Below are 25,749 nucleotides of genomic sequence, written 5' to 3'. Positions count from 1 at the left end.
CTCAACTAGACATCACTTTCAAACACGGTGCGTCCTTCTACAAACTAACTTTACCTTCATTCGGGATTAACAGCATGTACCACCACACCTGGGCCTCAGTTTTTCTTTACTTGATACTTGCGCTATACCAGGCTGGCCTTGAACTCAGATCGGTTTGCCTCTGTCTCTGTATTCCAGCCGGATCACACAGACTTAGGTCTTTGGATGTGATCTCTTGCCAGAGCAGCCATGTTCTGGATGAACGTTCCTCTACGAGAAGGGATGGATACAGGGGCTTGAGGAGAAACCAAGGCAAACACACAGTAACGGCTCCAGGCCACAAGAGCAGCTAGGACTGCAGAGTAAAAGGAGAGCCTGGGAATTCAGGCCCCCAGAACCAGGCGCTCCTAGGAAGCCCTACAGCTGTCGCTTTGGCTGAGCCAACCAGAGAGGTGTGACAGTGAGTCGTGAGTAGTCAGCTGCAGTCTACCTCACTTGTGCCTCTGTTCTGGCTGGTTCTATGTCAACTTGACACAAGTCAGCTGAGAGGAGGGAACCTCAATTTAAAAACTGCCTCCACACAATCCAGCTGTAGGCATTTTCTTAAGAGACTGATGGGGTGGGGGAGGGCCCAGCCGGGCCATAACCACAGTGCAGAGTGCTTGCTCAAACCAAGTTTGGCCACTTAATGGCTGGCTTCCCCACCCAACTCCATTTAAGCCCTTTCCCTCCCTCCACCCCACCCCCTAGCTTTGGCTGTCCTGGACACTTTGTAGACCACCGGTCAAGTTCTTTATCCTAGCACAGCACAGCAGAGAGAACCCTGTTGTCTTGGAAACCAGAGCTGCAGTCATAGGGTCCCACTGACTGAGCAGAGGCCAAAAGGAGGACGGAGGCGAGTGTGCCAGCCTGTGTGTGACTCAGGAGGGTAGAGGTGGCTCAGGTCCTCCAGTTGAGGCTGGGACATTTGCCCAGCCGGGCCTGCGTCTTCCAGGGGCCTGTGGCTAACAGGCCTGTTTCTTGCATTTGTTCACCTGCCAGGAAACAGAAGCCCTAGATAAACCCACAACGCTGGCCTGAGAAAATAGCACAGCCAGAGCACAGATCCTGTTTTGTGCCTCTCAACAGGTAGCGCCACGGATCTGTCTCCTGGGCTGGGTTTCCACTACCTGTGGGGGTTAATGTGGAGGTTTCATAAATTGCCAAGTCTGAAGGCCCCCTCTCTCCAATTATGTTTAGCCTGGAAAAAAGGCCAAGGAAGGTGGAACTGTCTTTGGTGCAGGGCAGAGTGCAGGCTGCTGTGAGCTCAGTGGAGGGAAGAGGCTGCCTACAGCTGTGGAGGACCACCACAGCCCGAAAGGATGAAGCAGGTTAGTGCACTAGTGTTCTTGGTCTTGTGTGTTTGCTCATAGGGACATCTGCAGGGAGGGGTGGCCAGTCAGCCACAGGCTACAGACTACAGGTCCTGGTGTTGGCCTGAGTTGGTGGCTAATTTTTTGAGTCTGCTTGGAGAGTTTTCAGATGCAACTTAAGAGTCACATCTCTGGAGGCTGGAGTGATGGCACCCACACTTTTGCAGAGGACTCAGGTCCAGTTCCCAGTTTCCGACAAGGCGGCTCACCACTGCCTGTAATTCCTGTCCCAGGGGATCAGATGCCCCCTACAGCCTTCCTGAACACCTATGTGGTACATATAGGCAAGAGAAACACTCATACACATCAATTTTTTTCTGTTATTTTTCAAGACAGGGTTCCTATGCAGCCTTGGATGTCTTGGACTTGCTTTGTAGACCAGGCTGGCCTCAAACTCAAGAGATCCATCTGCCTCTGCCTCCTGAATGCTGGGATTACAGGCATGCGTCAAGCTAATTTCCTCAAGTCTGAGGAAGCTGTCTTCCATGGTGCGGTGGAAATGCCCTAACAGCTGAGGGCTGTTGCCCCATCTAGGTAAGATGGTAGCCTGCTTCCTGCCACCTTCCCTACTCTGCGCACCCTTCCCACTGGTTCTGTTCCCTGGAGAACCAGGAGTCTCCTGGACAGCTGTATCTGGTGTCCGTTATGGAATCACTGAGGTTAAAGGTCCCATGTGCCCTTCAGCGCTGTGTCTTCTAGTTGCCCAGAGGGTAGCTCAGAGCTGGCTGCTGTGGAGCCTTTGGGAGGGCATGGTGACTGTGCTGGGCTCACCCACAGAACCTGACTCTGAATGAGAGTTACACTACCCCGACCAGGGGTTGATTTTATCTCACTTTCTGAGCACAGCTGACTGGGATCCCATAGTGTGGCCACCAGACACACCACTCTAGGGTGGATAGGTGGGGATGAGCCAGCCAGGTTCAGGCTGAGGGCCAAGCAGGGCAGCCAGCAAGCAAGCCCTCTGAGCAGATTCAGTGGGCACAGTGACCCCCAGTGGTCATCGGGAGCACTGCACACTTCCACTTAATGTCTCCTTTGTAGGACAGATGACCCTGTCTTTTCTCCTGGCCCTGTCCTCTGCCAAGGTGGGGAGCATCCAGGTGTGTAAAGTCCGTCAGGTGAAGGGATTAAGGGTCAGGTTTCCTAGTCTGAGATACTCATCAGAAAGAGGCCTTCACCTAGCACAGCACGCAGAGTCCCTGTAGAAAGGGGCGACTGAACCACAGGCTGTTGGAGAATTCGGCACGCGCATTTTTTTCTGTGAATTAATTCATGAGTGTTTATTCAGCTCGCACACCACCGTACCCAGCCTCCTGCACACATGGCTGCCAGCTACCGAAGGCCTCAAGCCAACCTGGAAGCTTCGTCGGGGCCCAGGCTTTGGGCATCTCCTTCATGTTCCTCAAGCCTGGGTCTCTTCAGCTCGGGAGGCTCCTCCTGGGGATCCCCAGGCTCTGAAATGTCAACAGACATAGGTGAGCAAGTGGTGACGACTCATGTGAGTCAGGGTGACATGAAATCCAGACACAAGATGAGGAGCAAATGGCTGGTGAGATCCTGCACTGACACAAGGAATGTATCCGCATGGCTGCTCTCAGCCAGGGTGACTGCGTGTCAAGAGAGAGGCAACATCTGTGACAGCTGAAGAGGCGACAAGGTGTGAAAGTGGCGTCAGGTGGGGGCTGGGGTGACAGCTCAGTGCTTAAGAGCACTGGCTGTTCTTCCAAAGGACCTGGGTAGGTTCAGTTCCCAGCACCTACATGGCAACTCAGAACTGTCTGTAACTCCTGTTCCAGGGGATCCAACATCCTCATACAGACATCCATGCAGGCAAAACACCAAAATGGGGGGTGGGGGTGGGGGCAGCACCAGGGATGCTATTAAGCCCTCTACAATTCTAGTCTCCTGCCCTAAACATGAGCTGTCATGAGCCGCCTCTGCACAGGGTCACTTTACTCTCTGGCAAGGCAAACAGCTGCCATATGTTCTGAACGGTGCACTCTGGCCTTCCCAGAGCTGGCCTCAAATCAGGGAGCGTTAGCTTCCTAAGAACACATGCCCAGCCCCTCCCTTACCTGGCTGAACCTCCTCTGCGGAGGGGGCACTTCTGTTGGTGAGTGGTGGACCTGGCGCGGTGTCTGCCTTTAACGGTGTTAAGTTTATTCTCCTAGATTAGAAAAGGGAAAAGGTTGGACGGCTCATTAATGTCAAAGGGACTGTTTAAGTAGGAAGTTAGGTTGCAAACCCACCACAGGAAGAGCACACAGCTTCCCACAGGGCACGTCAGCAGGGCCGTAAATGTCCTGCCCAGTGAAGACCCCCAGGAGGCTCTGCCATCCCCGCTCACAGTCAACAGTCACCATAACACGTCGCACAAGCTTGAAAAGCCCAGCTCTGTTGACTAGGAGTCTAGTGCACACTCTGCTGAGTGCGAACCCCAAACACACAGGATCCCTTCTTAGGGCCGAGCCTTGGCTTCCCCAGAATTAGTGTTTTCTTTTTAAAGTTAAAACTGCAGAGAACTTGGTAAACGGCTCAGAAGAAATTGAGAGAAGAAATTTAACACCAAAAGTATCCCAAAGGATACTTCCCAAACCTAAAAGAACTACAATATTAAAAAAACAAAACAAAACACACATCTCACTGGGGCAGGAGAGATGGCTCAGCGATTAAGGGCACTGACTGCTCTTCCAGAGGTTCTAAGTTCAGTTCCCAGAAACTGACCATCTATAGTATGATCTGACTCCCTCTTCTGGCCTGCAGGCATACATGCAGGCAGAACACTGTATACATAAATAAATAACTTTAAAAACAAAACAAATCCTATCTTGCTGGGTGCAGTGGTCCATGCCTTTAATCCTAGCACTCACAGAGGCAGAGGCAGGCAGATCTCTGAGCTTGAGGCCAGTCTTGTCTACATACTGAGTTCCAAGACAGGCAGGGCTACACAGTGAGACCCTGTTTCAACCCTCCCAAAAACCAACAAACAAAAATACAAAAAAACCAACAATAGAAGCAAAACACCACATTGTGGGGCTGGAGTGTTTGGTGCTCCGCCAGGGGACCTAATTGCAGTTCCCAGTACTGTCAAGGGGACCCGACACCCTTTTCTGGTTTTCAAGGGCACTTGTGCGCACACATACACACACATGAGCGCGCGTGCGCGCGCTACCACACATTTTTAAAAAAATGCACTCTCTGGGGCTGGAGAGATGGCTCAGAAGTTAAGAGCACTGGCTGCTTGCTCTTCCAGAGGTTCTGAGTTCAATTCCCAGCAACCACGTGGTGGCTCACAACCATCTATAATGAGATCTGATGCCCTCTTCTGGCCTGCAGGTGTACATGCAGGCAGAGCACTGTATACATAATAAATATTTTTTGAAAATGCACTTGTATTCTATAGAAAGTAGATTTTATTTTTTTAAAGATTAATTATGCCAGTGCTCTTACCTTCTGAGCCATCTCTCCAGCTCCAAAGTAGATTTTAAAAGAGGCAAACATTATATTTAATTGTACTATGAATTCACCAATAGTCAGAACAACATGGCAGGAAGCTGGGAGGAAGGAGTGGGAGGCCATACCTGACTCAGCCCAGCCACAGGGTGAGCAGGAAGAGACAGGTGGAGTAGGAAGTGCAGTCAGGGGATACCAGGGTAGCATAGACGCGGAAGGAAAACCCAGGCTGGCACCTCCTGCTGCATGAGGATGTGGGCAGCTGCTGTTGCACAGGATGCATGGCCACAGATGGCTGTGGCCAGGAAGGAACGCCCATAGCATCACCTGCGAGGCCTTGGACCACCGTGACCTCATAAGGATAAGCCTGGAGGACAGGCTACACACGAGAAGCAGGCCCAGAAAGAAACACATGGCCTCCCTCAGATGAGAGATCAGGAAGGTCACTCTCACGGAGTTTTCTTGTGTGTGGAGACAGAGGGCCTTGTATGTACTCAGGCTGGTCTAGAACTTACTGTGTGGTTCAGGATGCCCCAAACTCACAGGCCTTCTGCCCCAGCCTCCCAAGTGCTTGGAGAAAGATACCCATACCACCTGCATTGGTCTCATATAGACAGAAACGACTATGGAGGCTGGAGTGGCACAGTGCCACAGCTGGACAAGGACCCAGTGCACAGGCAGGGACCTGGCGGACAATGGGGAAGATCGGATTCCCAAAAGGCTAAATGACATGACTTGACCTGTATACAATACACATGCCTATCAAAATATCACAACGGTATTGTGTGTGGTGGTGCATGCCTTAATTTGGGCAGGGGCAAATCACCAAGTTTAGGGTCTGCTTGGTCAACAGAGTGAGTTCCAGGACAGTCAGGGTTCTGCAGGCGGTGGGGGGGGGGAGGGTGCGGGGGGGGAGGGGAATCAATATATCCCAACATGAAGTTGATTTCATTGCTATGTCATAACTGCAATTTTTCTGTTATGAATCGTAATGTAAGTATCTGATACGCAGGATATCTGACACCTGACCCCCAGGGGTCTGGACCTGATGTTGAGAACCACTGGCTTAGGGGATGATGTTAGGTGCCCTTGACACTGGTTCCTTCCTCCCTGTCCTGCCCCGCCAGGCTCCGTGAGGTAAGCAGCTTTTTTTTGCCACACACCTGCCATCCTGTGCTTGGCTGGCATAGCCTAGAGCAATGCGGCAATTAACTGTGGACTGAAGTCTCAGAACCTGTAAGCCAAAATGAGGCTTTTTTCCCTTTTAAGTTGTTTGTTTCAGACATTTAATCAGTGTCGGGAAGCTTCTGGAAGCAGCACTTCCTTGATTTCCTACCCGCCAGGAGGTGCCTGGTGCCACCAAGGAGAACTGAGCTGAAAAAGGAGGGCACTTCCTGTCCTTATAGCTTATAACCTAAGAGGAAACAAACCCCTGACCAGAGCATGCTCCAGGGAGCAGGGGTCACAAAGACCAGGAAGAGAGAAGACAAATGTCTCTCTCAGGAAGATTCTAACATCACCAGGAGGGGGCACCCAAGGCTTCTTCCCTAGGAAGCAGACAAAGGGGGATCCCAAAGGGAGGGCAGAGACAAGGCTGAGAAGAAAAGGCGGCCAGACCAGGCCACTGGCCATCTAGCACATACCACAGGTGGACCATGGGAAGAGGCTGGGCTTCACCCCTAGGTAGGAAATACAGGCCCAGCAGGAGGGATATGGAACCTCAGGCATTTGCTATGTTGGGGCTCATTTCACAAGGACACTTTGTTTAGTCGAATGCTCTTACCGGGGAGCTGTCTTGCCCCAGGACTGTAGCGTGTTCAGCGTGACCCTCCTGGGTTGCGGGGCTTTCGTGTTTTGACTAGCAGGTTGCAGGGGCCTCTCCTCAGAAGGCAGTGGCAAGGAGATTTTGCCCGCAGGAGCGGCTGAGGACGAGGCTGGAGAAGGTGTGGTTGGTGAGGGCGTGGTACAGGGGCTGCTGGGGTCTTGGACTCTGTTGGTGGGGGTCCCTTCGGCTGATCTGGACCCTGGCGACGAGCCCTGCTGTGCCTGGTTCTTGGTTTTCTTTGCTGTATCAGGAGTCTTTATGCTCAGGACTGGCTTCTCTTTCAAAGGTATGCCAAGTTCGCCCTTGTCAAAGGTCACAAACGAGCAGTAACCGTCCGTGGAGGAAACGGCCAGGAAAGCCCCATCGCTGGACCTGTGACCCCAGAACGAGAGAGAAGCCAGAGGTTTTTACTGACAGCTCACGCTTTACACCCCCATGGCCAGTTAGAGAACGGGAGCCCATCACAAATGTCTGTTTGAAGGCGGCAGTCAGGGGGACGGCACAACAGACAGTTTGAACAAGCGCTCCAGGCAAGCGTTTCTTTTCCCAGTCCCACCGCAGGCTCCGAAGCCGCCTTCATCCATGTGCCTCCTCCTGCCTTCACCTGGATAAATGTGCAGTGATCTTTTCCTATCCCAACATAAAAAGTAAGCGCAGGGCCAGTAAGCTGGCTCAGCTAGTGTAGGTGCTTGCTGTCCAAGCCTGGTGACCAAAGCTGGATTCCTGGGAGCAACGTAGGGTGGCAGGAGAACTGACCCCACAAAGCTGTCCTCTGACCTCCATAGGTGGGCTGTGGCGCGTGCACCACCCCACGCATACACATGCAAGGGGCCTATCGAGGTAGTTCAGTTGAGAGAGCTCTTGCCTGGTGTGCACGAGGCCCCATACCGGTGGCACACCTCTCCTCCCTGCACATGGGAAGCCAGAGCTGGGATCACAAGGTCATCTCGGCATATGGTAACGCTGAGGACCCCCTAAACTATATGGGAAAGGCCGTGTCAGGTGACCCTGGCAGGTGAGGCGATATCTTTGATTTCTCCCCATAAAGCAATGCGCCCGGCACCAGAACTCACGGCTCAGCAGGTCACAGTGCTTGTGCACCGCCTGATGATGTGAGTTCAGCTCTCTGGAACCTACTGTGGAAGGAGAGGCCAGACTCCTGTGAGCTGTCCTCCAACTTTCACACGCATGCTGTAGCACATGTGCGCACAAACACATGCACGCACGTGAAATGGCTTCCGTTTTTAATAAAAGTTGCTTCACAGAAACAAGACCAGACTAGAGAAACAAAACACTCCCTGTCTCAGAAATCTATCCAAGGAAACACATGTCAACCCCCCTCCACATCCTCTGTTAGCTGCTCACCAGGAAATGTCACTCAGGGTGTGGTAATGGATGTTAGACACGTAGCCAAACGGGAACGACTGCTGTGTGTCATACAGCAATACGGAGTCCTCGGAGGCCACGGCGAAAACCATACGGTAGGGCAGGCTCAACAGCTCGGAGCTGGGCTCCTCTGGTGCTTTCTCTGTGGGGGGAAAGACAAGCTGAGTGAAGCTATAGAACAGAGTTCCCAAAGGAAAGAATCACTCTCCCCAAATTCTCTCCTCTGGGGAAGGAAATGCCATGTCACTAAAAGCTGGTTTGCTGCCAACCATCCCGAAGAACTTGGCTCCTGGGCTGGCAACATGGGACAGTAGGTAAAGGCACCTGCTGGCACCTGCTGCCACGCTGCCACTGTGAGCAGAAGGCAAGGACTGATTCCTCCCAGTTGCCCCCTGACCTGTGCACACGCACTGTGGCATGCAACTACCACCCCAGCGCACATACCTGTGCTTAATAATACAGTAAGAAATAAAATAAAAAGGAATTCAAGCCGGGCGGTGGTGGCGCACACCTTTAATCCCAGCACTTGAGAGACAGAGGCAGGTGGTTCACTGTGAGTTCAAGTCCAGCCTGGTCTACAGAGTGAGTTCCAGAACAACCAGAGCTACACAGAGAAACCTTGTCTAGAAAAGTAAAAAAAAAAAAAAATTCAAGCAGGTGTCACACACTGTTAGTCCCAGCACTCAGGAGGCAGAGGCAGGCGATCACTGTGAGTTCAAGGCCAGCCTGGTCTACAAAGTGAGTCCAGGTCAGCCAAGACTACACAGAAAGACCCCGTCTCGAAAAACCAAGAAGAATAGACAAAGAAGAAATTCAGTAGAACATTTTATTGCCTAGTTGACAACATTGCTTGAATGCTGGTGGTTCTATCCCTTTGACACTACACGGTTTTCTAATATGTGTTAATGCTACGTGATGAGATGCCCTGGTTCCTAGTGCCAAAGGTTCAACTTAAATGTATATATCTGAAAACCCAAACCCATGCATTTGTGCTTTTTTTTTTTTTTATAGTGCTTGACGTAAACAGCCTATCCTCTGCAAATCCATCGTTGTTGTTCCTTAGGCATTCATTCTATCTTTGCTCAAATTGTTGAAGGATGGTGGTTTGTTTCTTGGGTTTTGTATTTGAGTCTAATGCACATTCTAACATGATAGAGGCAATGCATTATTGTGTAGCCACAGTTTTCTGAAAAGTTGATATTTTAGGAATTGTATTTCAGATCTTAAATAAAACTTGTTTCTAAATTTCAAAGCAAAAAAAAAAAAAAAAAAGAAAAAAAGAAAAACCAAGAAGAAATCAAATTTAGTCCTCACATTTATGAGTACGAATAAGAGGCCCAAGCAGGAAGCAGGGGTTCTGAGTGTCATGAGGAAGTGCAGCTTTCTGGCAGGAAAATGGTTTCATTTAGAAAGTTTGCTGAGTAATGGTTTGTCTGGGGTGGGGGTTGGGAGGGGGTAGCGGCAGGAGTGTGCGTGTGTTTGTGTGTGTGTGACAGCCAAAGTGAACCTCAAAGTCACAGCAAGCCTGGGCCAGTCTCCCAAGTACTGGGACAACAGGTGTGAATGACCATGCGGGCGCAAGCAAAGCTTTTAGAGTTAACAATACCATTTACAAAGTTTAAAGAGTAAACTTTAAAGTAGTGTCTGCTTCCATTGTGGGGAAAATAGGGACCAGATTTACTTTCCGAGCCAAGCAAGTGGACAGCAGCCTTCAGGACACTGGCCAGCAGGTGGCAAGCGACAATGATCCTGGGTGTCCAGCAGGTGCACAGTCCAAAGTCACCTCAACTGACTGCCTGGTGGGCCAAGTGAAGGCAGAGACCCCAGATGGCCTAGAAGACTCCCAGCTGAAAGGCTGTGGGCCTCAGAGCTCAGGAAGACCAGCTGGAAAGCTCCAGGCCACAGGAGTTGTCAGCTCAGCGCTCATGTGAGCAGGCTGGCGAAGAGGCTCGGGGAACCAAGGAACTCACAGTCCTGGGCATCAGTTAATAGGCAGAAGGCCTTGCGCCTCAGGGTGCAAACTGTGTCACGAACCAAATGCTGCCTAGCCCTATGTAAGGAACCTAAAAACAACAGCCCAAAGGATCAAAACGCTCCTGAGCAACACACTGCATTGCAGAGCAAACTCCAGGAATATGTACAAGAACGGAAACACCCATGTAAACACAATGTATGGCGCAGGATTAATTCAGACTGGGTGTGGCGGCAAGTGCCTGAGCCCAGTGTCCAGGGTCACCCTCACCAGTGAGCCTGAAGCTGACCTAGACCACGTGACCCTCTCTCAAAAAGCCAAATAACAGAACAAAACTAGCTAGTGCTATCATATTTCCTGCTGTTGCTATAGATGAGAAAAGTGTCTTCCGGACAACGAGAAAAAAGACACACTATATGGATCATGAGTTCCTACAGATGAGTACGCGTCCGTCAAAAAGGCTGGGGAAAGGGCGCTTGATGTTTCCACAGCAAATGTTACATTATTACACTCAGACTGAGGCATCATACACATTTTTTACATGCTACAATGAACAAAACTAAAAACCCGAGCCAGATCCACACAGCTTTCCCCACAGGACAGTCAGCAGATCCCCACTCCAGGGAGAAAGCACGCCCTCCCACATGCAGTGGCTTCTGATGGTACCTGTCTCTGCCACCGGCCTCAATTCGAAGTAGACAGGACAGCAGCGGACAGCGAGAGTGGCTTTCCCAGGGCACGGGAGGTGGGCGATTGGCCTGCGAGGGCGACCACGGGTTAGCAACAGCACCAATGCGGCACAAAGGCAAAACGGGCAAAATCAAAGAGATGTTTCGTCAACCGTCTACCTTTTCAGATGTTTTCTGGAGAACACGTATGTGGTGTTTGTCACGTTTTCACCAGATTCCACACATCCAGCTGTGGAGCGGGGAGGAGAGTCACTGTTAGTTCTTCAGCAAAGCCTCACAAGCCTCCCAGTCTGGCTTGCAAAATATTCTCCCCTCAAGCGGGGGACTGACAGGCATCTGCGACAGACACCAAGACAAGCACTCTGTTTGTCTGGTCCCACTCTCTGCCTCAGTCCTACCTGCCTGTCACCTGCACCTGAGTGAGGGCCCTGGGCCCCTGGAAGCCCAGAACCAGGAGATCTCACTGTAAAACCCCATGCTTGAGAACAGAGGCCAATCCAGCTGACGGGGCCAGTGGCCGGATCCAGCTGCCGGCGCCCTGCCTGAGAGCCTCCACGTCTGCTTCCAGCATTCAGACCTTGGTGGTCCATCTCACCTTCAAGTTGTCAGGAGACTGAGCCCACGCTGCCGCCTCCAGCAGAACCCGATGGTCACGTGGTATAAAACATATGAATGCCAATTTACATGTGACCATTGTGGGACTACAAGGAGGATTTCCTCTGGCGTTTGTGCACAGCTACCCCCTGGCCAGCCCTCCCCACCACCCCACTGTGACAAGCCAATGCTGGTTCTGTCTGCCTGGGCACATGCAACTCCACAGTGGCCTTAGTGCATTTGTTGTAGGAAATAGCGAATTACACGTTGTTCCCTGTCTGCTTGTCCCTGTCAACAGCTCGCACGGCACCAGGGCCTGCATTTTTGGTGGCTCCGTATTTACTGGAGAACCATGTCCTCTGTTGCAAAGTGCTGCCTGGGGGCTTCAGGGCTCTTGGTCTGGGGGAAGGTTGTTTGAGGCAGGGTCTCAAACATCCCACGATGGTCTTGAACTCATTATACAGCCAATGACCTTGACCTTCTCTCACCTCCTCCTTCCCAGTGTTGGATTAACAGCCAAGTACCGGACATAGATGCTGAGGAATTCCTGTGGACTTCCGTGTGACGTAGATGTGAGACGTGGGACTGGATGGCATTTCTGGGATGCCCCTACACAAGCCTCGGTCCCAGTGCAATGCCCAGGCCCTGCCCATGCAGCACTGATGGGAACTGTCACCTTTTTTCAATCTGAACAGAATAGCAACATCTAAATTGTCTTGCTGTTCATTTCTGCATTTGCCTGTTCCCGGGTGTCAGGACCGGTTCTTGGATATGATCTGTGCCCTTCTGTCACCTCACTCACTCACTCATATTTATGGTGCTAAGGGTTGGCCCCAGAGCCTTACACAGGTTAGGAAAGCACTTCACCAATGAGCTACATTCAAGTCCTCATGTTTTCTTTTCAATTTTCTTCTTTTGTTTTGTTTTCTTGCCTACTGAGAGGATTGCTGTAAATATATCTTTTTTTCTTTTTTTTTTGGTTTTTCGAGACAGGGTTTCTCTGTGTAGCCTTGGCTATCCTGGACTCACTTTGTAGACCAGGCTGGCCTCGAACTCACAGCGATCCACCTGCCTCTGCCTCCCGAGTGCTGGGATTAAAGGCGTGTGCCACCACGCCCGGCTCCCGAATATATCTTATCAAAAGCGCCAAGTGCCACTTCTGTCATGTGTTGCTGACTTAGCCTGCTACACTTTACCATGTGAACGTGAACACTCCAGCCAGGCCTGGGGCGCACACCTGTAACCCCAGCATTCAGGAAGCAGAGATAGGAGGGTGAGACGTTCAAGATCATCCCCAGCCATGTAACAAGTGCAGGACCAGCCTGAGCTACACCAGACCATGACTCAGAGGACAAAACAAGAGTTCTGGGCTACAGCTGCAGCTCAGCTGTAGAATGCTTGCACGATGGCTCTGTTCACACTTACGTGAGCTCGTCCCCATGCTGCCATTGCACCCCATTTCACATTACCAGACACACCTGGAGTGAGGAGCAGGGAGCCGTCTGCTGTGAAACTAAGTCTTCGGAAGAACGACTTCATGCTGTCATCGTGGTATATCCGGAAACTCCGTGCCTGTGGTACGCAGAGCGCAAAGTCACCCCGAAACCCTCCGCAGAGGCTCACCACTTAGAACTGGCCCAAGAGGAAGCCCCACCAGATCAGTTAGCCCACAGGTCTGGGGAGTGCCGTGACTCAGCAACAAGGACCTCAGGACTCACCAGATCTCAAAGTACCAGTGAGAGGGAGTGTGCTGGCAAAGGCTTCAGAGGGTAAAAGGCACTTTCTGCCAAGCCTGTCATCCTGAGTTCCAGCCCCAGGACCCCCACAGTGGATAGAGAACTGACCCTGACCTTCAGCAGCACACTGTGACATGGACACGCGCATGCGCGCGCGCACACCCACACACAAACACACACACACACACAAATGAAATTATAATAAAAAGTTCCTCCTACCTCTCCTTCAGGCCCTAGTCCAGAGAGCATCTTTGAAACATTGAAAGCCACACGCTTCTTCTGGGTGCTATAGACCCGTAGCACCCTGAAGAAAGAAAAGTCTGAGTCCCATGGTGGCACGGGAACTGTCTCACACAGTAACAACCAACTGCCAGTCTGTGGATGCCACAGCGCCTCAGCTGAGCCATCACGGACACCCTCACTGGGGAACTCAGACCTCGGTATGGCGCCCCGGGGAACGGTGGTGCGAACTGTAGGAGTAAGGCATGCCGGATACAGTGACTCACACACCTGCTCATGGAAGGCGGAAGCAGGGGGGTCACCGTGAGCTCAGAGCCAGCCTGGGTTATAGAGTAAGACGCTGGAAGGTTGAGGCAGGAGACCAGGAAGACACAGCTGGGTCCCCTCACTCCGTCAAGGAGCAGGGATGGAAAATCGCCGACAACTGAATCTTGCTTCATTGTTCCCACAAACTAAAGTGCCCTCTCAAGTGCCTCAGTGAGAGGGACATTAGAAAACACGCCACATTCAGAACCTAACAGGAAGGTCTACAATAAACCCCAAGCCTGACACACTTTGTATTTCAGGGCCGTATGAAATTCCAATTTTAAATTAAAAGCAGCTGAGGCCTGGTGATGTTGCTCAGTTGCCCGAGTGCTTGCCCAGCGTGCACTGACACCTGTGTTCAGCTCCAACACCTAATAACCAGGGCATGGAAGAGCGAGCTGGTCCCAGTACTCAGGAGGTGGAGTAAGGTGTGAAGCTCAGAGACAGCTCTGGCTATGTAGAAAGGCCAGCCTGAGCTACAGGAAATGCCGTCACTACACAAACAAACAGCAACAACGACAACACACAACAATGGGGGGGGGCAGGGGAGAGGGCTCAGAGGGTAAGAGAACTGGCTGCCCTTCCAGGAGATCTGGGTTCAAGTCCCGCGCCCACGTGGTAACTCAAATGGTCTGTAGCTCCAGTTCCTGAAGATCTGATGCCCTCACACAGACACACATGGAAGCAAAGCACCAAACGCACATAAAATAAATAAATCTTTATATCTATAGGCTGGAGAGATGGCTCAGCGGTTAAGAGCACTGGTTGCTCTTACAGAGGATCTAGGTTCAGTTCCCAGCCCCTACACGGCAGCTCACAGCCATCTGTAACTCCACTTCTGGGGGATTTGACAGCTGTCTTGTGTTCACACATGTGGTATGTATGTGGTGCACATACATACATGCAGGCAAACATTTGTACACATAAAATAAATAAATCCAAAAAAGTATTATATAAGCCACTACAGAAGAAAACTATGATCAAAAGTGAAATGTGGGCGTGTTTGCCCAGCACCAGCACCAGCAAGGTCCTGTGTGATCCCCGGCACTGTAAAAGAAATGGGAAATGCATACCCGAATCCACCAACTACCTTTGCTAGTCTGTGTCCTTGAAATCACTTGAGTTCATCTGATTTTAAAAGCTCTTCCTAATGGGAAGGAGAGATGGGCTGGTGGCTAAGAGCAGGCATGGCTCTTGTAGGGGGCCCCCAGTTTGTGGCCAGTATTGACAGCTCCCAAGTGTTTGTGACTCCAGTTCTAGGGGATCCAGTGCCCTCTTCTGGCCTCCGAGAGCACCAGACACACACACACACACACACACACACACACACACACACACACACACACACACACACACACGTTCTGTCTATGTTAACTTCCCATCCAGTGAGGACTCAGCACTGTCAGCGCTGGATGAGGCACCTGACCTAAGTAGTCTCTAACTCCCCTCTTGCCGGAATCAACAGAACAAGAGCAAACCAGCCAGAGCTGGACCAGCAATCCCTTAGTGAGACTGTGATAAACGTGCAAAAACTCCCATGTTACTTACACACCTGTCACAACTCAGGGTTGCAATATATTGACCCAGAGGGTCCCAGGTTACTCCTTGTACGTAACTTTTATGTTCATTGAAAATGGAAATCTTCTGTCCTACAAAGAAGCACACCACAGCATTATGAAGACCCAGGAGGCACACTGCAGGAAGCGCGGCTTCCACGCCACCTCCTGGTTGCAGCCCACCATGCTGCAGGTAGTCCCAGGGGACCCACTGCCCACTCCACACAGCCCCGCCCCATGGCAGCACTCAGAGCGATGGAGGCAGGCACCTGCAGCCTAGAGCTGTGTGGGCCAGAGAAACAGTTGTGAAATTGGAGGCCTGAGTTTAGTTCTCTGGGTTGGGGATGATAACGGATGGGATGGGATGAGGGGGTGGGGAGGACCACCGAGACCAGCACACATGTGCATGAGCACTCACACCGCTGCCGTCACAGCTGGGCTTAGCACATGAGAAGCCACAAATGAGGAGCTGGGAACTGCTACTGGGAAAGGACGAAGTCAGAATCAAGAGGCAGAGGAGGCACAGGAGAGTTAGAGCTGGGAAGAGACAGCCCGGGACCAGCACGCTGGGAAGGGATCTGTGTTTCTTTTGTTTGTTTGTTTGTTTTTTGAGACAGGGTTTCTCTGTGTAGCCTTGGCTGTCCTGGACTCGCTTTGTAGACCAGGCTGGCCTCGAACTCACAGTGATCCGCCTGCCTTTGCCTCCCGAGTGCTGGGATTAAAGGCACGCGGCACCACGCCTGGCTCGTGATCTGTGTTTCTAAGAGGAGGCTGTGCCAGATGTGGCAGGGGGCGCATACCTGTGACCTTAGCACTGGGGAGGAGGGGATGGGAATCCAGGGGTCCAGCTAGCCTGGGTAACAAGAGCTTCAAGGCAGACAAACAAAGTTTAGAAAATATGACAGTGCCTCCCGGCACAGTGGCGCACGCCTTTAGTCCCAGCACTCAGGGAGACAGAGGCAGGCAGATTGCTGTGAGTTCGAGGCCAGCCTGGTCTACAAAGTGAGTCCAGGACAGCCAAGGCTACACAGAGAGACCCTCTCTTGAAAAACAAAAACAAAAAAAAGAAAATATGACAGCAAGAGTCACAAGTTAGGTCACAGACATAGAAGGATGGAGGGGGCCTGTGCAGGGCATGTTAATGAAGGCACTCAGTGGGTAAGCCAGCGAGCGGCACAGAGCTTTCCCCTACAAAAGGAACACACAATTATGAAGCTAAACACATACGCACATACACACACACACGCGTGCGCGCGCACCCATCTATCTCCTGCTGTAGCCCAGGATGGCCTAGAACTCACTCTTTAGTCCAAGCTAAGCTGGAACTCTCAAGCAGGACTCAAACTCAAAGCAATTCTCCTGCTTCCTGCGTGCAGGGATGACAGGCACGAACTGCTTGCTCAGTCACTTCCACACTTGAGTTATTCTTCTACGACACCTCTGGTCTGGGATTCCCTGCTGTCATCATCCTAACCTCCGTGTACCTGTTCCCTATGACTCTCAAAGATGGGCATCTCTCCCTCGTTTTCCAGAGGCCTGCCTGACACACACAGACTTGTCACAGCCGGGTGCAGGCACGCCAAGAGGGACCTGGCCCTGCATTCATCTCCAAGCACAGATTCTTCCACAACAAACACCAATGTGATGTTCTGCTCTTCTAACTTAGTGCCTGTTCTGCTAAGTGAAGGAGGCTTCCGCACCATACAGAACTGCTGGCTAGCCCTCAAGGACCCCACTCACACCAGGGTGTTTCTCTCAAACTATGGAACAGTCGGCAATTTAAGTTACCATTCAAAGGCTTTAACCATTTGAAAGTAAACAAAGCCTTTGGCTGGTAACTTAAATTACCAGACTGCTGCATAGTTGGAGAGAAACATACTGGTCTGAGAGAAACATACTGGTCTGATTTGAAAGTAAACAAAGCACCTGTGGTGGTGGTGCACGCCTTTAATCCCAGCACTCGAGGCAGAGGCAGGTGGATCACTGTGAGTTCGATGCCAGCCTGGTCTACAAAGCGAGTCCAGGACAGCCAAAGCTACACAGAGAAACCCTGTCTCGAAGAACAAAAACAAACAAACAAAACAAGAAAGTAAACAAAGAAGCAAGTGCGAGGCCCTGAGTTCAGTCCACGAGAGAGGTGGGAAAAAAGACCCTCTCCTCCTTCCTCTTCCCATCCGCTCGCCCACCCTAATGCCGCCAGCTTCCCCGCCCAGCACAAACCACAGTGCCCCTGACCCACCCAGCATAGGGGACACACATGCTTCAGCCTCATTCTAAGGCGCTGCCCTCCCTACTCCACCAGAGGGTGTCTCTCTCCTTGAAAGCCTTTCCAGAAAGTTGGCTGGGATTAAGGAAGGTGGGGGTTGAGAGGAGGGCTTCAAGGGAGCCTGTGCAGGTCCCAAGTAAGCTACCTAGTCAAGTGAGGAACAGGAGGACGGGGCTGGCAAGCGCAAGCATTTGAGAAGCAGCTGAGGCCACAGCTGGGAAGTTTAATAGGTGGGACGCAACCCAGATCCCAGGCAGCCAGATCCCAGGCAGGGTTTCTCTGAGGGTGAGAGGAAGAAAAGGGGTCAGAGGAACAGACTATGGCGGTTAAGGATCACACTGAGAAGCAAGCTAGACAGAGAGCAACAGGCCCGGGGAGCATAGTAGTCTTATGTAGGAGAATGGGCCTGTAACTCATGCATTTGAGTGCTTGGTGGCTAGTGAGTGAACTGTTTGGGAAGGATTAGGAGGTGTGGCCTTGTTGGAGGAGGTGTGTCGCTAGGGGCGGATTTTGAGGTTTTAAAAACTCAGAGATTTCCAGTTAGCATGCTCTCCCTCTCTGGCTCATGGCTGTGGAACAAGACGTGAGCTCTCAGGTCCTGTTTCAGCGCCATGCCTGCCTAATCTGATATTTTCTTCCTCCTCGTAATTGCAAAAATATACCACTTGGTGTGGAGCTCGGCAGGTCAGCACACTCACTGCTCTTGCAGAGGACCCAAACTGGGTGGCTCCTGGTGCCCAGACTGAGAGCCTTACAAGTGCTCCGGGGGGCAGGCAACCTGTTCTAGACTCCATGGGTATTGTATGCATGTGCACACACACACACACACACACACACACACACGAATAAGATGAAATAAACATGTCGCTCACCTTTACTGACATCCCATACGATAGCTGTGTTATCCACAGAGGCAGAGGCCATCAAGTTCCCATCCGTCGCCCAGCAAATGTCATACACGTCTTCTAAGTGGCCCCTAGAGCCCAAAGGCAGAAACAGGAGCATTACTGCAAGAGGAGAAAAGCTATCAACAAGTTCAAAGTCTGGCCGGGCACAGTGGCGCACACCTGTAATCCCAGCATTCAGGGACGCAGAGGCAGGTGGATCTCTGTGAGTTCGAGGCCAACCTGGTTTAGAAAGTGAGTCCAGGACTGCCAGGGCTATGCAGAAAAACCATGTCTTGGAAAACCAAAGCCAAACCAAAACAAAAAACCTGGAACCCGACATTGGAACTAGACTCTAGGAATTTCCAGCAGCGCTGCGCCAGCCCTGGATATGAACAGCTCTTCTCAGTTGTTACCTGTGTCTACAGTGAGTCAGGGCGTCATGGACCCACACTGATGATCCCAGCACTGGGAGGCTGAGGGAACAGGATGGAGAGAGAATTCAAGGCCAGCCTGGGCTACATAGTTAGACAAGCCTGGCTCAAAAATGAGGTGGGGAAAGATGTGATTTTTTTTTTTTTTTTAAACCAAGGAGAACTTCGTAATAGAAAAAAGATATTTTTATTGTGTTTTTATCCTTTGTTGTCTTACAATGTAGGCAAAGGTTTTAAAGTAGGTACATATTTTATCAAGGTATTCAGGAAGTAAAGAAGAGTCCTTTGGGGGGCTGGAACTTAAGCACACTTGCTGCTTTTCCGGAGAAATGGAGGTTTGTTTTCAGCACCAATGTCGGTTACCACAGGATGCCTGCAGCTCCAGCTCTGAGAGATCTGATAATCCCTTTCAACCTCTGTAGGCACGCGTGCAAGCACGCGCGCGCGCGCGCACACACGGCATGCACTCCTACTCACATGCATAGTCATAAATTATATATATGTGTAATTTTTAAAAAACCGCTGCCAAGCCGGGCGTGGTGGCGCACGCCTTTAATCCCAGCACTCAGGAGGCAGAGGCAGGCGGATCGCTGTGAGTTCAAAGCCAGCCTGGTCTACAAAGTGAGTCCAGGATGGCCAAGGCTACACAGAGAAACCCTGTCTCGAAAAACCAAAAAAAAAAACAAAAAACCGCTGCCACAGTCCCGCCCGTTACCTCAGTGTTTTTACCACAGCCCAGTTCTCCTTATTCAGCTGAGCCTCATCATCATCCTGAAAGGCGGTCTGCTCTGGCTCCTTGCTGTCATTCATCTTCCACAACAGAATGGCGGCATCTGTGGGGCGAATCACCAGAGCATGAACCAGGCCTTCCCATGCCTCCTTCACTTCCGGAGCTCCAGGGTGCTTTGTAAATTTTATGTTGCTCAATGGATGCTCTGGCCAGGGAAGAGCCTTTCTCTTTTAAGAACACAGGAGTAGGAGGCAGGAAGAGTGGAAGTTCAAGGCTAGCCTAGGCTACATGAGACCCTACCTCAGAAAAACACAAAAAATTTGGACAGGACAAGTAAATTTGCCTTCTTTAGTGAAATGAAAGTAACTCACAGCCGACCTGATATATCTATGATCACCACACATGCCAGCTTCCGGCCTCATCTATGATCCCACACATGGCAGCTTCCGGCCTCATCTATGATCCCACACACGCCAGCTTCCGGCCTGATCTATGATCCCACACACGCCAGATTCTGACCTGATCTATGATCCCACACACGCCAGATTCTGACCTGATCTATGATCCCACACACGCCAGCTTCCGGCCTGATCTATGATCCCACACACGCCAGATTCTGACCTCATCTATGATCCCACACACGCCAGATTCTGACCTCATCTATGATCCCACACACACGCCAGCTTCCGGCCTGATCTATGATCGCCTGTGGAAGCTTCCCCTGGATGCCCCTGTGAGGACCGTACGGGGTGGGGGTGGGAGGATCTGCAAAAAGCACTCACAACACGGTGGCTTTGGTATGGTAAGCTGTATCACTGCCACCTGTGTGAACACGTCAGAAACCTTATTAGCCCGACACTAGCAGTGGTCTGAACCTAACAACCTGTCCCGCGCTGACTATAGGCTCACCACATGACATGATCCTTTTAGCATGTCCAGGAAAAGGAGAGTGGATGAGGGAGCAGGAAATACAGACAAAAAGAGCTCAGAGTGCCTGGAATCCTAGCTACGCAAGTTCTTCATGGAGTCTGCTAGAGATGAGGTGGCCGGGCAGATCAACACTCCACGTGCAGACTAGAGGGAGGTTTTGGTCTTTATGACTAAGGGGCTTTGTAAAAGGAGAACTGCCCTGGGGCCACCTCATGGAAGACAGCCTATGGCCGCCTCCACACTTCCACTACCACTGCCTGTAAATGTGTGTACGCACGTACACTGTGTGTATGTGCAGCACTGTAAGCATGCACACTCCTGTACATGTGTGTACACACGTACACTGTGTGTATGTGCAGCGCTGTAAGCATGCACACTCCTGTACATGTGTGTACGCACGTACACTGTGTGTATGTGCAGCACTGTAAGCATGCACACTCCTGTACATGTGTGTACGCACGTACACTGTGTGTATGTGCAGCACTGTAAGCATGCACACTCCTGTACATGTGTGTACGCACGTACACTGTGTGTATGTGCAGCGCTGTAAGCATGCACACTCCTGTACATGTGTGTACACACGTACACTGTGTGTATGTGCAGCGCTGTAAGCATGCACACTCCTGTACATGTGTGTACACACGTACACTGTGTGTATGTGCAGCGCTGTAAGCATGCACACTCCTGTACATGTGTGTACGCCCGTACACTGTGTGTATGTGCAGCGCTGTAAGCATGCACACTCCTGTACATGTGTGTACACACGTACACTGTGTGTATGTGCAGCGCTGTAAGCATGCACACTCCTGTACATGTGTGTACGCCCGTACACTGTGTGTATGTGCAGCGCTGTAAGCATGCACACTCCTGTACATGTGTGTACACACGTACACTGTATGTATGTGCAGCGCTGTAAGCATGCACACTCCTGTACATGTGTGTACGCCCGTACACTGTGTGTATGTGCAGCGCTGTAAGCATGCACACTCCTGTACATGTGTGTACACACGTACACTGTGTGTATGTGCTGCACTGTAAGCATGCACACTCCTGTACATGTGTGTACACACGTACACTGTATGTATGTGCAGCACTGTAAGCATGCACACTCCTGTACATGTGTGTACACACGTACACTGTGTGTATGTGCTGCACTGTAAGCATGCACACTCCTGTACATGTGTGTACACACGTACACTGTGTGTATGTGCAGCACTGTAAGCATGCACACTCCTGTACATGTGTGTACGCACGTACACTGTGTGTATGTGCAGCGCTGTAAGCATGCACACTCCTGTACATGTGTGTACGCACGTACACTGTGTGTATGTGCAGCGCTGTAAGCATGCACACTCCTGTACATGTGTGTACGCACGTACACTGTGTGTATGTGCAGCACTGTAAGCATGCACACTCCTGTACATGTGTGTACGCACGTACACTGTGTGTATGTGCAGCACTGTAAGCATGCACACTCCTGTACATGTGTGTACACACGTACACTGTGTGTATGTGCAGCACTGTAAGCATGCACACTCCTGTACATGTGTGTACGCCCGTACACTGTATGTATGTACTGCGCTGTAAACATGCACACAGACACTCACATCCCACAGATTCTGGGCATCAAGGCAGAGAACACAACTATTTTTTTCCAAACAAAAACTAAGATTTGCTTTACTTTCTAGTGTTCTACAGGGTATTTAATGTATGGACAAGGATGCCCTTTTCTGTATTCTTTTGCCTCATGTAAGCACAGACACACAATACAAATCAATCTTCTCCGAACAGGCGCACATTATGAAAACATTGCCAAAGCCCTTAATTACACAGAGGTGCAGCGCTGACTCCGATCAGCAGACAGGCCCAGCACATGCCTCGGGATGCCGACAGAACAACCCACTTTTCCTACCACGCCCAGCTAGCCTGCACAGGACGAGTGGAGGAGGAGCTGTTTTCAGACCTATCTTCTGAGTTTAATGCTGTAGCCTCCGTTTTCCCACTCTGCCATGCTCTTACGTATTAAACGATCCGAAAGGCAGACAGGGAACTAGAAAGATACGACCAGCTCAGATCCCAATATCTGACTTTCCTTCCTTTACAGAACATTACTATTTAACCCAGGCTGGCTTGGAATTCACAGTCCTCCTGTGTCAGCCTCGGGATGCTGTGAATACAGGCCCATTACCCCCAGCTCAAATGTCACTATTAGACAGAAGGTACGGAGGTGGTCAGGTCTGGGGATTGTTAAGTACAATGCTTACCGTCTCCTCCAGATGCTAAAATCTCCCCGGTCGGAGAAAAACGCACAACATTGACAGCTTTGGTGTGTCGAACAAGGTTGGAGAGAAATTCCACGGTGGCTTTCCCGTCCGGCCCTCTCTCCACCTTCCAGATCTGTTGACAGCAGAGCACATGGCAACAGACTAGCCGCCTCCCATCTTCCTCCCACTAGACAACTACTTATTTTCTGGCAGAAAATGCAATTTTGGGGGCTGGAGAGATGGCTGAGGTTAAAAGCACTGGCTGCTCTTCCTGAGTTCAATTCCCAGCAACCACAGGACAGCTCGCAACCATCTGTAATGAGATCTGGTGCCGCCTTCTAGCCTGCAGGCGTCACCTGCAGGTCGAGCACTGTATATACGATAAATAAATCTTAAAGTAAAAAATAATGCAATTTTCTTTTTGAAGCTTTGTAAATGGAAGGAAGTATCAGCAAAAATGCAAGCTAAGGAGCCTTAGCACCTGCTATGCCCCCTCCCAGCTCCTAGAAAAAACGGGCACAGCACAGGCACTGGGTGGGCACAGGACAGGAACTACACCAATATTATTATTTTGAAACAAGGTCTCACCTAACTGGCCTCAAACTCACCACTGCTGAGGAGAAGCTGTAACTGTAGATCCTCCATCCAGTATCTGACCGGTGCTGCAGAGTTCTCAATTAGTTCTAAATTACTGAGAACCCACTTGTAACAATGTAGGGAATGTTAATTAAGAAGCTAATCTCCCCAGCGTTCCTTGCTTACCCCAGGCCTGAGAACTTAGCGAGGTGGCAAACCGACTTGAGTAGCTGGCTTCAGTTTTTAATAAAGGAACGAAAATGTGGGCTCCACACAGGACTTCCCCGTATCCCCCCGCCCGCCCATTTACCCTGACGGCGGTGTCCACCCCCGCGGACGCCAGCCTGTGGATCCTCGCGGCTGCCGCATGCTGGAAGTCCAGGCTGTACACTGGCTCCTTGTTGTGCCAGGCGATTTCACACGTGATCACTTTCATCCTCCCAAGTCTCGGCCGGGCAAAGGGAGGCTGGAAACTTCAGCAAAGAGTTAAACAGCGACCCTAGAACAGCAAGGGCGAACAAGGTAAGCAGCGCGGAAGCTGCTGGCGACGCCGACAACCGCAATCTTCAGCTAAAACCGTCCACCGGCAAGTAAGTGACTTCCACCAGTGTACGGTTCCGGAAGAGAAAGAAACCAAACAGCCCAGATGGAGGCGAGCACAGCGCATCCCGCCGAGGTGGGGTCCTGGGGACCGGTGCCGCCGGGGTACCGGGAGTCATCCCGGGGAGCAGCAGGAGACCCGGTCGTGGGGAGGGCCGGACCTTGTGGGGAGGGACGCGGGTCCCGACGGCGCAGCCCGGCCTTGCGGGAGGCGCGCTGAGTCCCGATCCCGGGGGGGGGGGGGCGCGGGGACGGCGGCCTGGGAAAGCTGGGAAGGACCGGCCCCGCCGCGATCCCCGCCCCGCGACCCTGGCCGGCAGCTGCAGCACGACCGGGCCCCGAGGCGCGGAAACCGGGAGTCAGCAAGGAGCCTACCTGCAAGGACGCGCGGTCCGCACGGAGCCGCCGCCACCCGCCGCTTCCCGCGCGCCGCAGGCCACGCCTACCGGAGGGCGGAGCTCCAGGGCGCCCCTCCTTTGCGTGGGCGGGGCCGTCGCCAGAAAGACTCGCCGGGCCCGGGTTGCAGGGCATCCCTCCTCCCCCCCGTGGGCGGTGCTGTCGCTGCTTCCGGTGGGCGGGGCTAAGGACGCTCCTCCCGCCTGTGGGCGGAGCTGTTGTCGCGATCTGTGGCTCCCCCTGTGCCGGACCGGGAATCCTCTCCGCGCGCATCCCCGAATCCCAGGGAGGTCCAGCGTTGGGGGTGTTTACCCGAGAGTTCTGCAGTGTTCTACCTACCAAGCGTCGGTGCCGCGCGCTCCGCAGACCCAGGTCTGCCCGCGGTAATTCACCAGCCCCTGCCTGTGATCCAGCACTCAGGAGGACCCAAAGCGCAACGTTATCCTCAGCTACAAAAGAGTTCCTGGCCACTACTTGAGACCAAACAAAACCAAAACACATACCATTCCTTATAGGACAGATGGGAAATTTGGGACTCATGCAAAATAACCAAATCACAGCCCACACAGCATCAGTGACTATGTGAGAACCGTCACTCCCCCCAAAAGATCCCAGAGTGGTCTCTGGGGTGTGAAATGTCCGTGAAATAGGAACTTGGTCTTCTACCCTCTTAGTGATGTGAGGGAAGCCTGGCTCAGTTGTTAGGATAGTAACCCGAGCACTCAGGAGGTGGAGACAGAAAGGGGATCAGGAATTCAATCCTTAGCTACACAGCAAGTTTGAGGCAAGCCTGGGCTACAAGATTGTGTGTGGGAAACCAAGTAGTTCCCATTCCAATTACGTAATGGTTAGTTCATAACCCTTCTCAATAATTTCACTTTTTTTTTTTTTTTGAGACAGGTTTCTCTGTGTGGCCCTGGCTGGCCTTGACCTCGTTCTGTAGACCAGGCTTGCCTCAAGCTCCAAGATCTTCCTGCTTCTGTCTAGGACCGCCAGATTTTATTATGATTAATAGTGTTTTGCCTGCCATGTATGCCCGCGCCAGAAGAGGGCACCAGATCTCGCTATAGATGGGAAGAGCAGCCAGTGCTTTTCACCTCTGAGCCATCTCTCTAGTCCCCGAAAATTAAGTTTTTGTAAAGAATTCATTTCAAGGCTGGAGAGATGATCCTGCAGGTAAGAGCACTGGCTGCTTTCACCGAGGGCCTTGGGTTCAGTTCCCAGCACCCACATGATGGCTCACAGCTCCAGGTGATCCAACACCCTCTTCAGACCTCCAGCAGCACAAGGCACATATGTGGGCACAATCATACATACAGGGAAAACGCAGACACATCTGGAGAGTTAACTATCCAAGCTGCCAATGACAAAGTAAGGTCTGTCTCCCCCTTTCATCTTTTCGGCCTGATGGCTAGACTGCCTCTGCCTGTGGTACCATGGAAACCACGAAGCCTGGGACAGCTGTCTAGGTAGTGGACTATGGAATAGTCTCCGTCATTTTAATTAATATATATGCTGTTT

At 51.6% G+C, this 25,749-nt stretch overlaps 1 protein-coding gene across 1 annotated transcript; it reads right to left on the bottom strand.

Annotated features, from left to right (window-relative positions):
• Positions 1–2,699: 2,699 nt before the first annotated feature.
• Positions 2,700–23,892, bottom strand: Chaf1b (chromatin assembly factor 1 subunit B). The gene is made up of 13 exons (XM_051150286.1): positions 23,543–23,892; positions 22,657–22,789; positions 19,448–19,565; positions 18,287–18,390; positions 15,145–15,241; positions 13,266–13,350; positions 12,789–12,882; positions 10,876–10,945; positions 10,694–10,785; positions 8,035–8,197; positions 6,628–7,041; positions 3,467–3,558; positions 2,700–2,845 (listed from the first exon to the last, which is right to left on the bottom strand). The coding sequence occupies exons 1-13, from the start codon at positions 23,666–23,668 to the stop codon at positions 2,736–2,738; spliced, it is 1,698 nt and encodes a 565-aa protein (XP_051006243.1). The 5' UTR covers positions 23,669–23,892; the 3' UTR covers positions 2,700–2,735.
• Positions 23,893–25,749: the final 1,857 nt, after the last annotated feature.

The sequence above is a fragment of the Acomys russatus genome, chromosome 8 (genome assembly GCF_903995435.1).
Source record: "Acomys russatus chromosome 8, mAcoRus1.1, whole genome shotgun sequence".
Lineage (NCBI taxonomy): Eukaryota > Metazoa > Chordata > Mammalia > Rodentia > Muridae > Acomys > Acomys russatus.
Note: the sequence above shows the minus strand (reverse complement) of the source record. Positions and strands in the feature narration are given on the sequence as shown.

Bases quoted from the DNA above. Each gene is read 5' to 3' on its own strand.
- Chaf1b (XM_051150286.1), bottom strand. From the start codon at position 23,668: ATGAAAGTGATCACGTGTGAAATCGCCTGGCACAACAAGGAGCCAGTG. The intron at 18,391-19,447 runs GTAACGGGCGGG...TTTGGGCTCTAG, and splicing joins GCTGTGGTAAAAACACTGAG to GGGCCACTTAGAAGACGTGT. The intron at 15,242-18,286 runs GTGAGCGACATG...GCTTCTTTGTAG, and splicing joins CGTATGGGATGTCAGTAAAG to GACAGAAGATTTCCATTTTC.